The sequence below is a fragment of the Salvia hispanica genome, chromosome 3 (genome assembly GCF_023119035.1).
Source record: "Salvia hispanica cultivar TCC Black 2014 chromosome 3, UniMelb_Shisp_WGS_1.0, whole genome shotgun sequence".
Taxonomy (NCBI): Eukaryota; Viridiplantae; Streptophyta; class Magnoliopsida; order Lamiales; family Lamiaceae; genus Salvia; species Salvia hispanica.
Window position 1 is genome coordinate 44,969,481 of NC_062967.1, and position 14,731 is coordinate 44,984,211.

Below are 14,731 nucleotides of genomic sequence, written 5' to 3' on the forward strand. Positions count from 1 at the left end.
GGCATTTTTTTTTGGTATGTGATTTAAGGAATTGATGTTTAAAAGTTGAAGTGGAAAGAGAATAAAGTAGGAGATATAATAAAGTTTTTTTCTAAAAAAAAATTGGCTTGACTACTATGGGACCAGCCCCAAAAGGAATTAAAGAATACAACTCAACTGCCCTGAGAAGAGAGGGGTATACATTTTATAGTAATCAAATATGTGTGAAATAAGTTAGTGGAATGTATAACCTATTTACCATTTATTGTAAAAATGAAAAGAAACTCTTAATTGCAGACGGACCGAAATGGTAGACTGGGATTCCTAATCGAAGAATGAAAAAATATAATATCATCAACAATCATGCATAATAAGGAATGTGTGAAATGAGTGCAAAAAGAGAGAAAAACATATGTTTTCCACCATTCTCCGTCAAAGATAACATACGCTTGGACAAACGCTCATTTGAATCTAATGTTTTTGAAATGAAAAAAAAAAAGGCAAAATATGAAATATAGATGAAGTAGTATCATTCATATATAATGGTGTAACATTTGCCTCAAATTATAATGCAATTGAAGAGTTATTCATGATCTAAATCACAGCCAATTAATATTCAAAAGGTAGTGGCATCAGTAGCAGTTTCACGTACCTGCAAACTGTGCTGGCACGAAACTAATGTCCGCAATGTTTGCAAAACGAGACAGCCACGTTCCATATTCTAGGTCGAACGCGATCTAAGGCGTATTTTCAGATAGCCAAACTTGCAAGCACCAGGCGAAGAGCCCTCAAAGACATGAGGCAAGAAGCCGGTGCTTGCTTTGTACCTCTGCTGAATCTGCACACTGGCATAAACTTTGTAATACTTAGAAAAAATGGTGGCTAGAACAAAATATCAAATGCTTTTCATCCTGATGTGTGATGCAAATCATGCAACCTGACAAATAGGAAGTAAAGGGTTCAAAACTAATTGCTGTTCGAGGTTAGAAAAATATCGCAACGGCCATTTTGGTAATTTTTACTTAACCATAGTTGCTTCATTGCATAATACCAACATTTTGAGATCTGGAAAACTAAGCACTGTAATAGAGATAAAACCTTGGCAGTGTTATGGTCTATTTTCCAGCCGTAAGTAAGTGAGAAGGAGAAATTGATCCTACCAACCACCTCGTATTCAGACTTAAATAGGGGGCAAGGTAAGGCTGTGGTATCATTGGCCGAGCCAGTCGAATATTGGTTTTATAGGATCACCAATTCTATCAGGAAGAGTATACAGTTGCAAAGGTTTCAGCTTATGATTAATGAACCAATTTAGTAGTAGTAAAGCTTCAGCACAAGAAATGAACCATATACATGTAAAGATGGTTTTGTTCATACAACGAGACAATAAAATGTCACACGTGAAGTTTGAAAAGAATGGAAATCAGCTAGATATGTTGTAAACTACAAAAGAATACTTGAAAGATACCTTAGCAATTTGATCTACACTTCTTGATATGTTTTTCCCTAGGACACAAACTGTTCCTCCAGAACCTCCGCCCGTAATCTTCGCCCCAAATAGAGTCCCGCTGTAGGATTTGCTATGCTGTATTTCTTGTACCAGTTGGACTAACTTATCCGTCCCATCTGAACCAAGTCCACATGCATTGTAGCTGTAGTGACACTAATGTATGTATAATTTATGTTAGTGAGTAAATGATCAATTCTACTTTAGTCAATTTAACTTCATACTATTTGTATATACTTGTATCATTCAAAGATAGTATTTATTTGATTATTAATTTATATAGATCTATGTTTATTGGGGTACTGAATTTGCAGATTTTGATGAGGCCAAGAACAATAGATCTACGTGCAGGGCTGTTCACATTAGCAGTTGGGATCTTGTAATAAGAGGAAATGCCCGATGTGAAACAAAGTTCCAAATCCTTGCATCAATAAAAGAATATGGAAGATATTTGAAGATACCTGATACATGAGCTCTCCAAGTGCACAAAGTTGATCATCTGAAGGAGCAGCTGATAGCAATGCTTTGAAAGCCTAAACAGCAATACATGGGAAAATTATCGATGGATCATACCACATAGTGTAGGCAATATTAATCAACTCAAGCCATAAGTTGATCCAAGATGTGATTATACCATTAAAAGAAATTTAAAAATAGCATATGATATACCGTTGTAACTACAAATGAAGTCACTTTGATGTCGAAGAAGAACCGAGTAAAAGACTAAACACGGAAAGGTCACACAGGGGCACAAAATAGAGCGTCTATAACATTGCTACTAGTATGATGAAGGGCAGGTGCATTACATCTGTTCACAGTATCACTGATAGAGAGATTTGGTTATGAAAACCTGGTTTTCTGTTGAAATTCTCATTGAGATTCCATACTGTTTAGATAGGCAAAACAAATGCAATACTGAAATGATAACAGCCTCTCTTTCATTCATATACAGAAAGCGCATTCTATGTAACGTACTGACCTTGACTCGAAAATTTCCATATATTGGATGTCTTGTGGGTGCTCCTACTGCATAACTAAGCTTTCTATCAATTATTGTAACGGGATCATCATGATGACCATAATTCTCGATAAATTCATTGCCAGATACAAATTCTGGGAGTTTATGTACATAACATTCCTCATGGCTGGGAAGAAAAAAGAAAAACTTTATAAGCTCACATTAGCATTTTCATAAGAAAATATAGTATCAAAAGTAAAGAGTGAATATAACCGGTGTGGGGATATGTTGGATAGATAATCCATTGCAGCTTCAGCTTCAAGTACCTTCATGGCATCTTCATCCTTTCCATTATTATTAAGGCCTTCGACTTTCTTTGAATTATGAAATGCCATGGATTTAATCATCTTTCTGCCCATAAAGGTGCCAATTCTTACAGATCCATAATCTGCACCACCCACACTGTAGCATTTTATAGTAAAAAAGGGAATGAATTAGACCGGTGCATGCCATAACACTCTGTTTGCTAGTGAGAATTACCGAAAACATGACTTTTGCCAAACCGATGCGAGACAAACACACATGACCAAACATATCCACATCGACTTTAGCCTGCTTTGATACCCATTTTAGGATTGGGCCCATTATATTCTTATAATGGTTTATAAAAGGGGAGGGCTGTCCAACTTATACACTAAAAACACGATCTTTACCAAGTCGATGATGGACTAATATGTCATAATATGTAACAGCAATATGCATCCTGGATAAGATGTCTATTTGAAAAGAAGCTTGAAATGGAGGATGTTACAGACAGAAAAAACTCTCTCAATCAAGAAAATGATCCACATTATATTCAATTGCCACCTGAAATAAATAGAATTCAATCTCTACCCAGCCATCCATTCCCTAATCAAGACTATAAAATGCGCACTTCAGATTCTTTTGCAACGCCAAAAATGTTTCTGAAACTCATTAGTAAGTTTTTCACAACTATTGGTTGGTGACAACCATAATTAACTTTCAAGTGAAGTCAGTAACCATTTGATTAAGATCCCCAGCAGGAAACAGTGATTTCTTTCCATCCGTAACTTTGATGGAATAAATGACTGTTAAGAAATATGATACGGAGTGACAGGCAGGCGTACCATATGCATTCGCTAATACACATACAAAGCATACGAAATAAACAAAGATAAATAAAATAAAAAGATAATTACTCCTGTGATTAGGAGACCATCCTCCAAAAAGACCATGACAAAGTAGCTGAACTGAACTTTTTTTCTACACACTGTAAAGTAGGGATTATTACAAATGGGACACTCACCCATTAAAAGGCCTCGTAAGGGGGGATGGTTATCCACACTTATATAGATTAGATAGGATCTTCACCAAGTCGATGTGGGACAAGATTTAGACATTTAACAGGTCCCGCACGTTTGGGCTGGAATGACACGTCGGACTTCCATCACGTGGGTAGGCAAGAGGAGAGATAAAGAGATAAAATCCATCATTGACTTGGGCCCGCTCTGATACCATATTAGAAATGGGCCACTCACCCCTTAAGAGGCCTTTTAAGGGGTGAGTGGCTCATTTTTAATAGGGATCATAGCCCTATTTATAAGAATTATATAACTCAGTTCATTACTAAAAGTAGGACAGATTAATATGTTCAAGAGTTGTAGTGAAGCCCAAAAATTGATCTCAATAGCTCATCTTCTCATTATAGAAGCTTCTCTTGGAGTATCAGAAAATATTAACGTATAGATTATTGCATGTTTCATAAATTCAAATCATATGGAGTATTTCTCAAATACCACCAGACAACAGAATATTTGCGGCAGTTTTTATAACAATAGAGGGCACAATTGGAACACCAAAAAGTTCTTCATGACCACAAAACTCAAAATATTAACTACAGAAATGATCTAAGAAGTGCATCACTAAATGTATACCAGTGTCGTATCCCTGAGTCTATCCCCCAAAATCGTATGTGAGGAGGGATTTCCACATGACCTAAGACTTCAGCAGGCTGAAGAAACAGGAAAACTACAATTCAATTGTTAAGTAGCTTCTTAATTTATGATGAACAGCATGCTTTACTATAGGTCACACCTGACACAACATTGCTAGTAGTTTGTTTTCTTCACCACATGCAGAAGCCATCTGGTCCATCACGCCACACGGAGCACCAACAACATGATTCTCGACCTTTTACATGAGATACTCGATCAATGTTAAGCGGTAAATAGCAGTGTAAAATTTAGACTTAAAGGAACTCCGACGAAAATTGATTAGGAGCGTAGCATGCCTTTTGACAAAGCAAAGCAAGATCCCTTGGTGCAATATCTAATCCTGAAAAATAGAACAGCAGTCAAATAATTCATTCACAAGGCTGGGAAAAACTATAATAAAAATTAAAAATTTGATCAGCTCACGGGTCATGTGGAGGGGTTAATTAGTAATCTTCATCCAAGACTGTACATCTACACTCAGGTTTTATGGATCTATGTCTCTTGATGTACAAGTTAGTGTTATTACACAGTACCATCGAGTAGCTTCTAGAGTATTAGATTGATTCATATATTTATTGATATTAAGCTCCTAGCCTCCTTTATCTAAGATACCATCGCTTGCAAAATTCATATCTACTCATGCTGGACCTCTACAAACATATAAGCAGAATGATCTATTGGATTCAAACAGTAAATACTGAAGTTGTTATTGCCTAACATATGAAGACTTTGACTGATCATACTATTCCTATCTGACACCTGAAGAAGTAGCATCTATCATTACCATGAGAAGCAGCCACAGCAGACATTGTTGCAACTTCTATTGCAGCGGAAGATGATACACCTTTGCCCTCCGGGACACCAGAAATCACCTTGAAAGTTTTTCAAATTTAGCTTTTACTGATAGTTCTACTTGCACAGGGGCCACAAAAATTAACAGAATCAACTGAAACTAGCATTTTGCATATATTTCTGAGAAAACAGAGAAAAACAATAGTAGAGAAATCCTCAGCAACTCCAGCATGATGCAACCCATTAATAGAAACAGAAACTTTGTTTTCTGTTGCGAAATTCTCTAGTTTGACAACTCCATATGGATCTTTTTGGTCAGTCTGAAACCGACCCTGTAATATTTACTCCCTCCTAGTGGAGTCATTTTGCCATTTTGGTACGTTCCATAGTAGTGGAGTCACGCATTTCTTCTCACTTACTTTTCCTTCTCTCTTACTTTATTCTCTACTTTTTCACTTTATTCTCTCTACTTTTTCCTCTCTCGTACTTTATTATCTTTTTATTTAATACATTACACATCATTTTCTTAATCTCCGTGCCAAAAAGAAATGCTTCCACTACTATGGAACGGAGGGAGTACTATTTTTTTCTATTAAACAGTTTTATTCCATTGTCTTACTTCTTATGCAGTTATGCTACTATAAATTGCTTATGACTTCAAATGAATAATGAAGATGGTCCAACCCTCTTAAAACTACAGGGACAGAGCAGTTAGCCTACTAACGTTCAAATGTGACTTACCACCCCATTGCTAGTGGTATTATTCCCTAAGAGTCTATATCAAATAAAATACTCCCTCCGTCCCCCAAATATTGTCCCACTTTGACCTGACAGGTTTTAAGAAATGTAATGAAAAGTGAGTTGAAAAAGTTAGTGGAATGTGGGTCCTACTTTTATATATTAGTTTTATAATAAAATGTGAGTATGAATGAGTTAGTCGAACATGGGGTCCACTACCAAAAATGGTAAAAAGTGAAATGGACAAATTTTGTGAGACGGACGGAAATAGAAAAATGAGACAAACTTTCAGGGACGGAGGGGGTATCATATTTCCTATTAACTGTCTACACATGATGGTTGCCAGTCTTGTTCAAACATAGCTACATACTTACTACAAGAAACCCGACAGTACTACAATTTTTTTTTGTACTATCAAAAAATGTCTTAGTAATGATAATGGTATGTAGAGCACAATCAGTTTATGTGATTAAGTTCATGGTATGCCAGACATTATTATCATAAATCTACTCAAACCATCAGTTCACAGAAGCAGAAAACAACATTCCCTGTAGCAGTTGTTATGCAACAAAGCATTTCCCAATTAGGAGTATAATAATAATGTCCATAACGTCAGATCTTTACCAGTATGCTGATACTGTCCACAAATTGAATGCCCAATTCAGTCATCAATACCAGAATTGTACCAGCAACATATGCTGCCCACCTAGGATGGCATCAGGATAGTGACAAACTAGTTTTTATAGAACAAGTAATAGTAAACTAAACATGAAAAATGGAATTACTTCTGTGACGGGTCCTGAGCAAAATAGTCTCTTGCTTTCTGATATGAAATAGGATGTCCATCTTCCAAAAATTCAGACAAGTCCATGTCAAAAGTAGGAGCTCTGTTACTAAGTTCTGAGCCAAATGATACCTGCATAACCAACACCTTAGTGCTTATGTGTGAAAGCTACAGATACCTATCAAATACCTATGCGGGCGCTTAATCTCTTAAGCAGCCAAATTCTGTCGATAAAAAACCTATATTATGTTTCTTAATTCAGGTTTCTAGGAAAATAATCACAAATATGTGATTACAAGGTTAAACTGTTGGAATAGAGATCTCTCTAAGCATATGTGTGCTGTAGAAAGATGCATGCAGAGCTAGGGCTGTAAATGAACATGCTACTCATGAGCTAATGCAAGCTTGTCTTGATAAAAGCTCATTTAGTGAAGCTCGTTAGCTAAACGAGCCAAGCTTGAGGATGGTAGTATCCGGCTTGTTAGTTCGTGAACTAGCTTGGTAGCTAAATGAACCGAGCTGAAGGGACGTAACTTGAAAATATAAAATCATGACTAGACACGACGTATTTGTCTATGTTAATATAGCTATGACAATTAGTAATAACTGATTAGTCGTTGAACAGTTGAACAACATTAACTGAAAGTTCTTACTAATTGGTTTTACTAGTACTAGTGACTGTTTTTATGAAATCAAAGCTTCTAAATTGATATTCATGTTATTAAGTATTAAATCTAACGTTTTAAGGTGGTTTTTCCTGAAGAGTTTTCATGGCTACATACAACTTGGAGAACTGGTGTGGGGCCTTGTCCTTTATTTTGCTGCCTGGCCTCAGCATGTTTCCACAACTTGTGCTTGCCTGGATGACTTCGCTGAATAGCAACATGACACGCCTCTCTAATAGGCATCTGCAAGTGAAATCGGTAAAGGTATTTGAAAATTACTAACAAGCATTTAGTAGTACCAAAGAAGTCACCATTGTCTGGATGAAAGAAGCATCTCATGGATAGATAAGCACCTGCAGAACTAAGCTTCCTGAATAATCTCCAAATCCTCCCATGACATCTAATCTACCTGGTGCTCTAGCTACAATAATTTCTTCCTACAAACCAGATAAGGAACAGAACCTTGAAATATGAAGAGCAGCATAACAAGTAGTACTATAAGTGCAAATTGCAGCGATTATAAACTAGACTGGAATTATGGAACATACTAAAGAGACAGACGAGTTTATGATGATTCTGTATCATCTAAATAATATGTTTAGCTTACTTAAAATAAATTGTACACCACATAACCATACTTTTTTTACAAGAAAAGTGACTAATAAGATGTTAGGAAGCTTCAGTTTATTGAAAATGTCCGAAGTACACAGAAACTCGTGATCAAGCTCCCTTGTGAGTATTGGCCCTAATAACAATATTACCAAGCCCGTGATGACAGATTGTAATTGCATTATTGCATGTTCTTAGGAAACATTTTATTGCCTTATGTAATGATTTGATTGAGATATTGAATATCAGTAGATTCATATGCCCGCCTATGTCAGTAGACCTCCAACTCACATAGTGGACAGTCTAGAAATTAGAAACTTGACTAATTACTAGGTTATATATTAAAGTATGGGGATAGTGTTTTGAAATATAATTATGAATTCTTATATCATTCCACCAAATCTAGGAACAATTGTCAACAAAATTGTCTATACTATGTAAAAAATATCAAGAAAACACCATATATTACAGAGTTCAAAAACCCAATATTGAGATGCATTTGCAAAAATCCATAACTGGATTTAAAGTACCTCCCAGTTAAACATTGCAGCTGCAGCAAGACTTTCACGTGAGTGAAGCTGACTACTATTCCTGATGCTGGTTAAGGCATGCAGCTCCATCAAACTGTTTAAGAAACCTATTGTATCTGAAAGATTATGATGATCTCCATGCAAGATTTCGATGTCGTCAGTCCTAAATATATAGAATTATAGAGAAAGTCGTAATACTTCCAAGCGATCAAGGATTAGAAATCAGTGCAAGTGCGGCAACCAATTTAAAGTTAAAAGACAAAAAATTTACTCTCTGGTCAAGGTACTGGTCTCATCGGCTGATGGTATGCGAAAGCTAAGTTCGTCTTGTGCAAGTGCATACCAACTAGGGACATCTATATCTTTCCCAGAAACTCTCTGGAGCTGATACCCAAGGACAATGGCATCCTGCAGCCTTCTTGATCCACTAAGCTGAATCAAACAAGACGTGTAAGGAGTAAGAGTGATATATTGCAAAACACATAAAAACACTAGGAGAGAATCTGTGAACCCAAACAATAGATCATGTTTACATTGTTCTCCTATCACATTTTAATTTCATAAATTGTTTAAAGGTGTTCAGATGAAATCAAACTTTTATTATGGACTTAAATCAAATCCTTAGGAAACTAGGACACTATTTCTTTAATTCGGATTTTAAAATATATCAGTCCTAAAAGCACTAATACTATTTAATCAAAAGAGGATGCTGAAATGCGAGTAAAGAGGAAGCAGAGGATTATAAGATGCTTGAAGAAAAAAATACCTTAGGAGTAACATTTTTCCCCAAAGCTGTATCCTGAAGTATATGAGCAACCACCTTTAAATTCATGAAAAATGAGAACAAGTTAGCTGAAGTTAACTAAACAAACCAGTGAAATAGTGTTAGTGGATAGTGAAACCAACATTAATAGTAGTGCAATGTGTGGTGAAAAAGTTTCTGAAAATGGAATTGAACTAATTTTGATGGACGGGCCAAAATGGCAACAATGGATTATTTTTTGGGGGTGGGGGAGTATATAATTGTAATGGAAAAATTTTGGATGATGATCGGTACTGGTAAAGAATATTATGTACTTAATGCTTAATGTAACTTGGCATCAAATCCAAAATCTAAACTACTTAACTTTAATCCAAAAAATATACTCCCTCCGTCCACGAAAAATAGACCACATTTGCCATTTTTGATTGTCCACAAAAAATAGACCATGTTTTGAAAAAAGAAAGTTTTCAACAACTTCTCTCTTACTTTTTTCCCTTCTCTCTTACTAATAATATGGACCCCACATTCCACAAACACTACTTCTCTCTTACTTTTTTCCCTTCTCTCTTACTTTACCAATTTCACATTAAAACTCGTGCCATTCACAATGTGTCCTATTTTTCGTGGACGGAGGGAGCAATGTTTAATACAAACCAAAAAATGTACATATATTAATGGTTTGTCGAACAAATAGAAGAAACAAGTGAAGAAAGATAGTAACAGTTGTGATGTATTCCTACCTGCAGTAAAGCATACATTCATAAAAAAAAGGCCCATTTGGTATGCCATTGATTATGAATTTTGTGTTATAAAAGTCAGCTCATATTTGGATATCATCAAACAAAGCCTTTCATCCAGCAGCCAAACCTGAACTATCCATGTCTGCCATGTATTCCTACCCGCTAGTATTAAAAGAAAAAAAAAGATAAGATACCTCACCGCCATTAGTGCCTGCATCATAACACGGTCTTAGGGAAATTGCATGTTTAATATACGGTGCCCAACATCCGGTAAGCAAATCTCTCCTTTTGATCTCCACACCACATTGATAAAACTGTTTATGCAATATGATACAGTTTGACAAGATCTCAAATAATTATTACGTTTGCATTAACATCGCACGTAAATTTAATGAATATACAAGGTGAGAATGCACCTCAAGCATGTTCCTAACAAACGGTTCTTCATTGAAATATTCTCTGCGAACAAAAATCAAAGGCACTTTGTATGCCAAGGCTTCACTCACGGTACCATATCCAATTTTACCTGAGAGATGTGAGTCATCATAATGTAAGTTGAAAATACTACTAATTAAATTGAATCATTCATCAGAAAAATGGCAAGAAGTTTGGTGTAAGGCTACCAAGCATGCAGTCTGAGGCTGCAATAAAATCAGGTGTATAAATATCCTTTGGAAGCTTAATAAAATTTTCTGGAAGCTCCTTCCCTTCTGATGCTCCGCAGACCTAGATAAAGTAACAGTATGCAAACCAGCAAAATTATAACTCACGACAAACTGCAACACACGAACATGTAGGGAGACGAACCAAACATATCCATCCATCGGGTAGATACTCCTTCTGAAGCTTCCACCCAGCTGGCTGTAAGCAATGAATAGCTCTGATATTAGTGATTGTTTGAGAAATATAAGATCGTACAAACCATCCAAAAGCGGTCACTAAATCAAATCTTATCTAGAGAAAACTGACATTCCTACAGAAGTACTTGCACCTAAGACAAAACACTAGAACTGCTACATCTAAAGTGTCGTTTAAAATTCACCACTGAAAGAAACAGACCACCAAAACCTTTGCCGAATATTGACGACTAGTTTATTAATTTGAAAAGTTTTGATCGGAAAAAGATAAAGAGAATGGCATTTCTGATGCCTTCACAAACAGCAGAATTTTAAAATGTACAGTTAGAATCTCCACCTGTCCGCCAAAATTATAAATCAAAACTTTCGTGTCTTCCGCAATTCCAAGCTCTTTCCTAACCTGAACAAAAGTGAATCAACAATCAGAAAGGTATCTTACACCAGCAGAAGACATTTAGTAGCATAAGCTAACCTCAGCCCGTGACCTGCACAATCTCCGAACTACAAGAGGTACATCAACCACATCTCGAAAAGCAGGCACTGCAAGGTTCGCATATGCTTGAGAATTAGTTGCATATGATTTCAACTATAAAGTAAACCTATTTACACACACTAAACAGATTATATTGAACCTTTGATATCCCCAATCTTAGTTCAGCAGACATGCATGGTAATTGGTAATCTAAATGAATTATGGTGAAAGTGGTGAGAAAACAAATGAGAAGCTGAAAATTAATGAAGCAATTATTTTGACATCTGCTTAGCAGACTTTGTCAGTATGCTGAATATCATTTTATATTCCGTTCAGCTAAACAATGAAGACACACAGAAGAATCTAATGTATATGGTACTAGAAGACATAATAAGATGGAAACTATAAAACTAAAATATTGTGCGTGTCAATGTAGGCTAGGCATTGGTGCATGGAGGGAGAGGTTGATTTTAAATATATTTATTCCATATCATCAGACAGGTGTCACATTGTGGATACTCCATCCACTAGTAGTCAAATAAGACATACATCTCTAACAATGTTAGAGACAAGGTTGGTTTAAAATCCTCGTGAATCAAAACCATACAATCAACATTGAACATAACCCTATCCCACAACTTCTCAAGGGTTCTCAAAATTCTAAAGGTTACCAAAGAGACCAGCATACTGCACTTTCTCTGTTCATGCAGCTACCAAAAATTTAGACTGGTTCAGAGAAAAAGAGAAGATAATATTTTAGTATGTGCACATATATGAAATTTTTAAGAGAGAACACGATTCTGGGACCACCATACTTGGGCAGTATCCTGGGAGACGTATAACGAAGTCGCAATGAGAATAGTCTTCAGCTATCTGCAAAGATTTTAATAAGCAAAACCAAAACAAAGGTTTTCAAGTTCTTCTAAGGAAAGGAGGGAAAATCTTCAAAGTAAAGATCTAAGAGTACAACTACTTAACAAAAGTGAAAAGGGCACACATGTGAAATCAATACAACTGAAGAGTACGTAACAGTTTCTTCATGGAGTAGTATTGAGAGTTAATTTATGATCCATGCTCTCATCAAATAACACAATTTATTCCCCTTATCATTAGGGCTTATGATTATGATTATAACCAAAACAAGACTATATGAAAGCGTAAAAATAAATCCATGCAGTTTGGTCCCGAAGCAGAGACATATATCATATAAATGTGGACTTTGCTTAGAGGTAACAAGTGTTATAGGAGCTATGACCCCATACTTTTGAGATCTCAGTGCTAAAAAATGATGATGAGTCCTAAGTGAAAGCACAATAAATTTTTAATGATCTTCATATAATGTAGGGGCAAGGGCCGCAAGGCAATGTGGTGAAGGTGGGTGATGCCTAGCCGTCTTCAGATACCTTCAAAAATCAATGCACTGTTCTAGCATTTCTATAGTTGTCATAGAAAGATTTAAGAATTAAGATGGAACATTTCTTCACAAGCTAGCGAATAAAATGACAAAATGTCTAATTAATGCACTTAAATTAACTCTAAAGTAAGCAATGCAATCATGCGATCATCGGACCATCAGATGAACTCTTCTCAGTGGTTATCAATAATGGAAGAATACCATCTCCTTTTGTAATTGCAATGAAAAAATTATGAGTTCTCTAAATACCAAAATGTTAATTTGGTTGGAAGTTGTGCTGATGATTATCCATTGAAGTTGGCTAAAATAACTATAACTTACCTGCCAAATGATAGAGTGACTTTGACGTCCAGCCACCATAACATAATCGGCATATATGAAGTCCCAACTACAAAAGGTTAAAGATCAGAAGAGAAACAAAATAAATAGAGTTGATTTAAATATGTATAATCACCTAAAGTTGGTCACACAAACAGCACGAACTCCAGCATCCGCTGCTGCTTGGCATGCAACAGGGACAGCATCAGATACCTGTTGTAATTCAGTACAAATAGAAAGAGCGTTTTTTCATCTGCGATCCAACTTAAAGTAGATGATTCTATGTCAAATTGTTTTAAGGAAGCAAGCTTAAGTCATAGTATATCAGTTGAAAGGGAGAGATTTTTTGTATGTCATACCACTAAACTAGCATTTATGGATTTCAGCCATTCAGCCTCAGTTGACAATATAGAATCCCGAGGTACCACAGCTATCTCAACATACTGTTGAAATGTGGAAGCAAATAAGTCATGAGACAATCAACAGAAGTCAATATGTAAAATGTGAATTGAGAGTAAAAATAAGACTTTCTCCATTTATATTGCTAGTAGCCTAGTACCTTCTCCAAGGATGCAAGACGATCAACTGTCAATGCATCTGTTTGAATGGCTCCAATGTCTAATAGCACCTGCAGAGAGTTAAAATTACATTTATTATACAGTCTACATGAGTTTGACAACAGATCTTCCAAAAGATCCACTCTACATTGCTAGCATCCAACAAACAAGTTTTGATTTTTATGCAAACGCAACTTTTCTTTCTATCTAGAGCGGCACAGCTTCTAGAGGCACAGTATACATAGCTTTTGTACCTCCAAGCATATTAAGTCTCGGATACAAAAAAGGGGGGAAGGTAGGGGATTGACCTTGCGGATGAAAAGTTTAGGTGACTGTATCTCTGTGGTAAAAATGTGCTCTGAAGCAGCTGTAACCACATGAATTTCATGTCCTAGCAGGATGAGATTGCGAACCACCTGCACATAAGCAACATTTGAAAAATAATCAGCATCAATTTATGAACTTCCAAAGTAGCCATAAATGCTACGAAATGAGATTTTTTGTGTGCAAAAGCAAAGAAGCTATCATACAGAAATATGATACCTTCTCTTCTTCTCTTTTGTTAAGGAAATCAAAGGTATTTTTTAATCCAAGAAAGAAATGAAATGTATACATTTAGACAAGCCATCCACTCCAAAAGAAACAATGAAATTACAAGACTAAAATTCTGATCTCTAAGTATACAACAAACTGCAACTTATTTGGTAATACTCTTTTCCTCCAACCAATAGGTTAGGGGTTTGAGTCACCACGACCAATGAGGTAATGGAGAACAATTATTGATCCTTTAAATGAAAAAATGACCCAGCATGACTGCATGAGCCATGAGAGGCCCAGATGAGACCAAACAATGGCAAGGATAGTACATTGATGAAACTTTGATGGAGAAGGAAAAATTGGAGAACTAGGTTGCAGGAAGAAGGATTCCGAAAAAGATTTGCAGCCAAGATAGTCCGTCACCAACCTCGTGAAAGTCACCAATGTCCACAGTTTCAAGTAAACCAAACAAGTTACATATCTGAAAACTTCTGTA

At 36.0% G+C, this 14,731-nt stretch overlaps 1 protein-coding gene across 1 annotated transcript in view; it reads right to left on the reverse strand.

Moving 5' to 3' along the window:
- Positions 1-366: 366 nt before the first annotated feature.
- The window catches only part of LOC125215135 (L-arabinokinase-like), a 21,380-nt gene continuing 7,015 nt past the window's right edge, over positions 367-14,731 (reverse strand). Inside the window, exons 15-29 of the mRNA XM_048116459.1 lie at positions 8,849-9,009; positions 8,578-8,740; positions 7,792-7,875; positions 7,556-7,681; positions 6,775-6,905; positions 6,614-6,695; positions 5,244-5,331; positions 4,756-4,799; positions 4,560-4,655; positions 4,400-4,476; positions 2,718-2,906; positions 2,466-2,631; positions 1,948-2,019; positions 1,448-1,642; positions 367-817 (exon numbers count right to left, since the gene is read on the reverse strand). Of these exons, the coding sequence (XP_047972416.1) occupies positions 701-817; positions 1,448-1,642; positions 1,948-2,019; positions 2,466-2,631; positions 2,718-2,906; positions 4,400-4,476; positions 4,560-4,655; positions 4,756-4,799; positions 5,244-5,331; positions 6,614-6,695; positions 6,775-6,905; positions 7,556-7,681; positions 7,792-7,875; positions 8,578-8,740; positions 8,849-9,009 (1,791 nt within the window). The 3' untranslated portion in view covers positions 367-700. The remainder of the gene's footprint in view (positions 818-1,447; positions 1,643-1,947; positions 2,020-2,465; positions 2,632-2,717; positions 2,907-4,399; positions 4,477-4,559; positions 4,656-4,755; positions 4,800-5,243; positions 5,332-6,613; positions 6,696-6,774; positions 6,906-7,555; positions 7,682-7,791; positions 7,876-8,577; positions 8,741-8,848; positions 9,010-14,731) is intronic.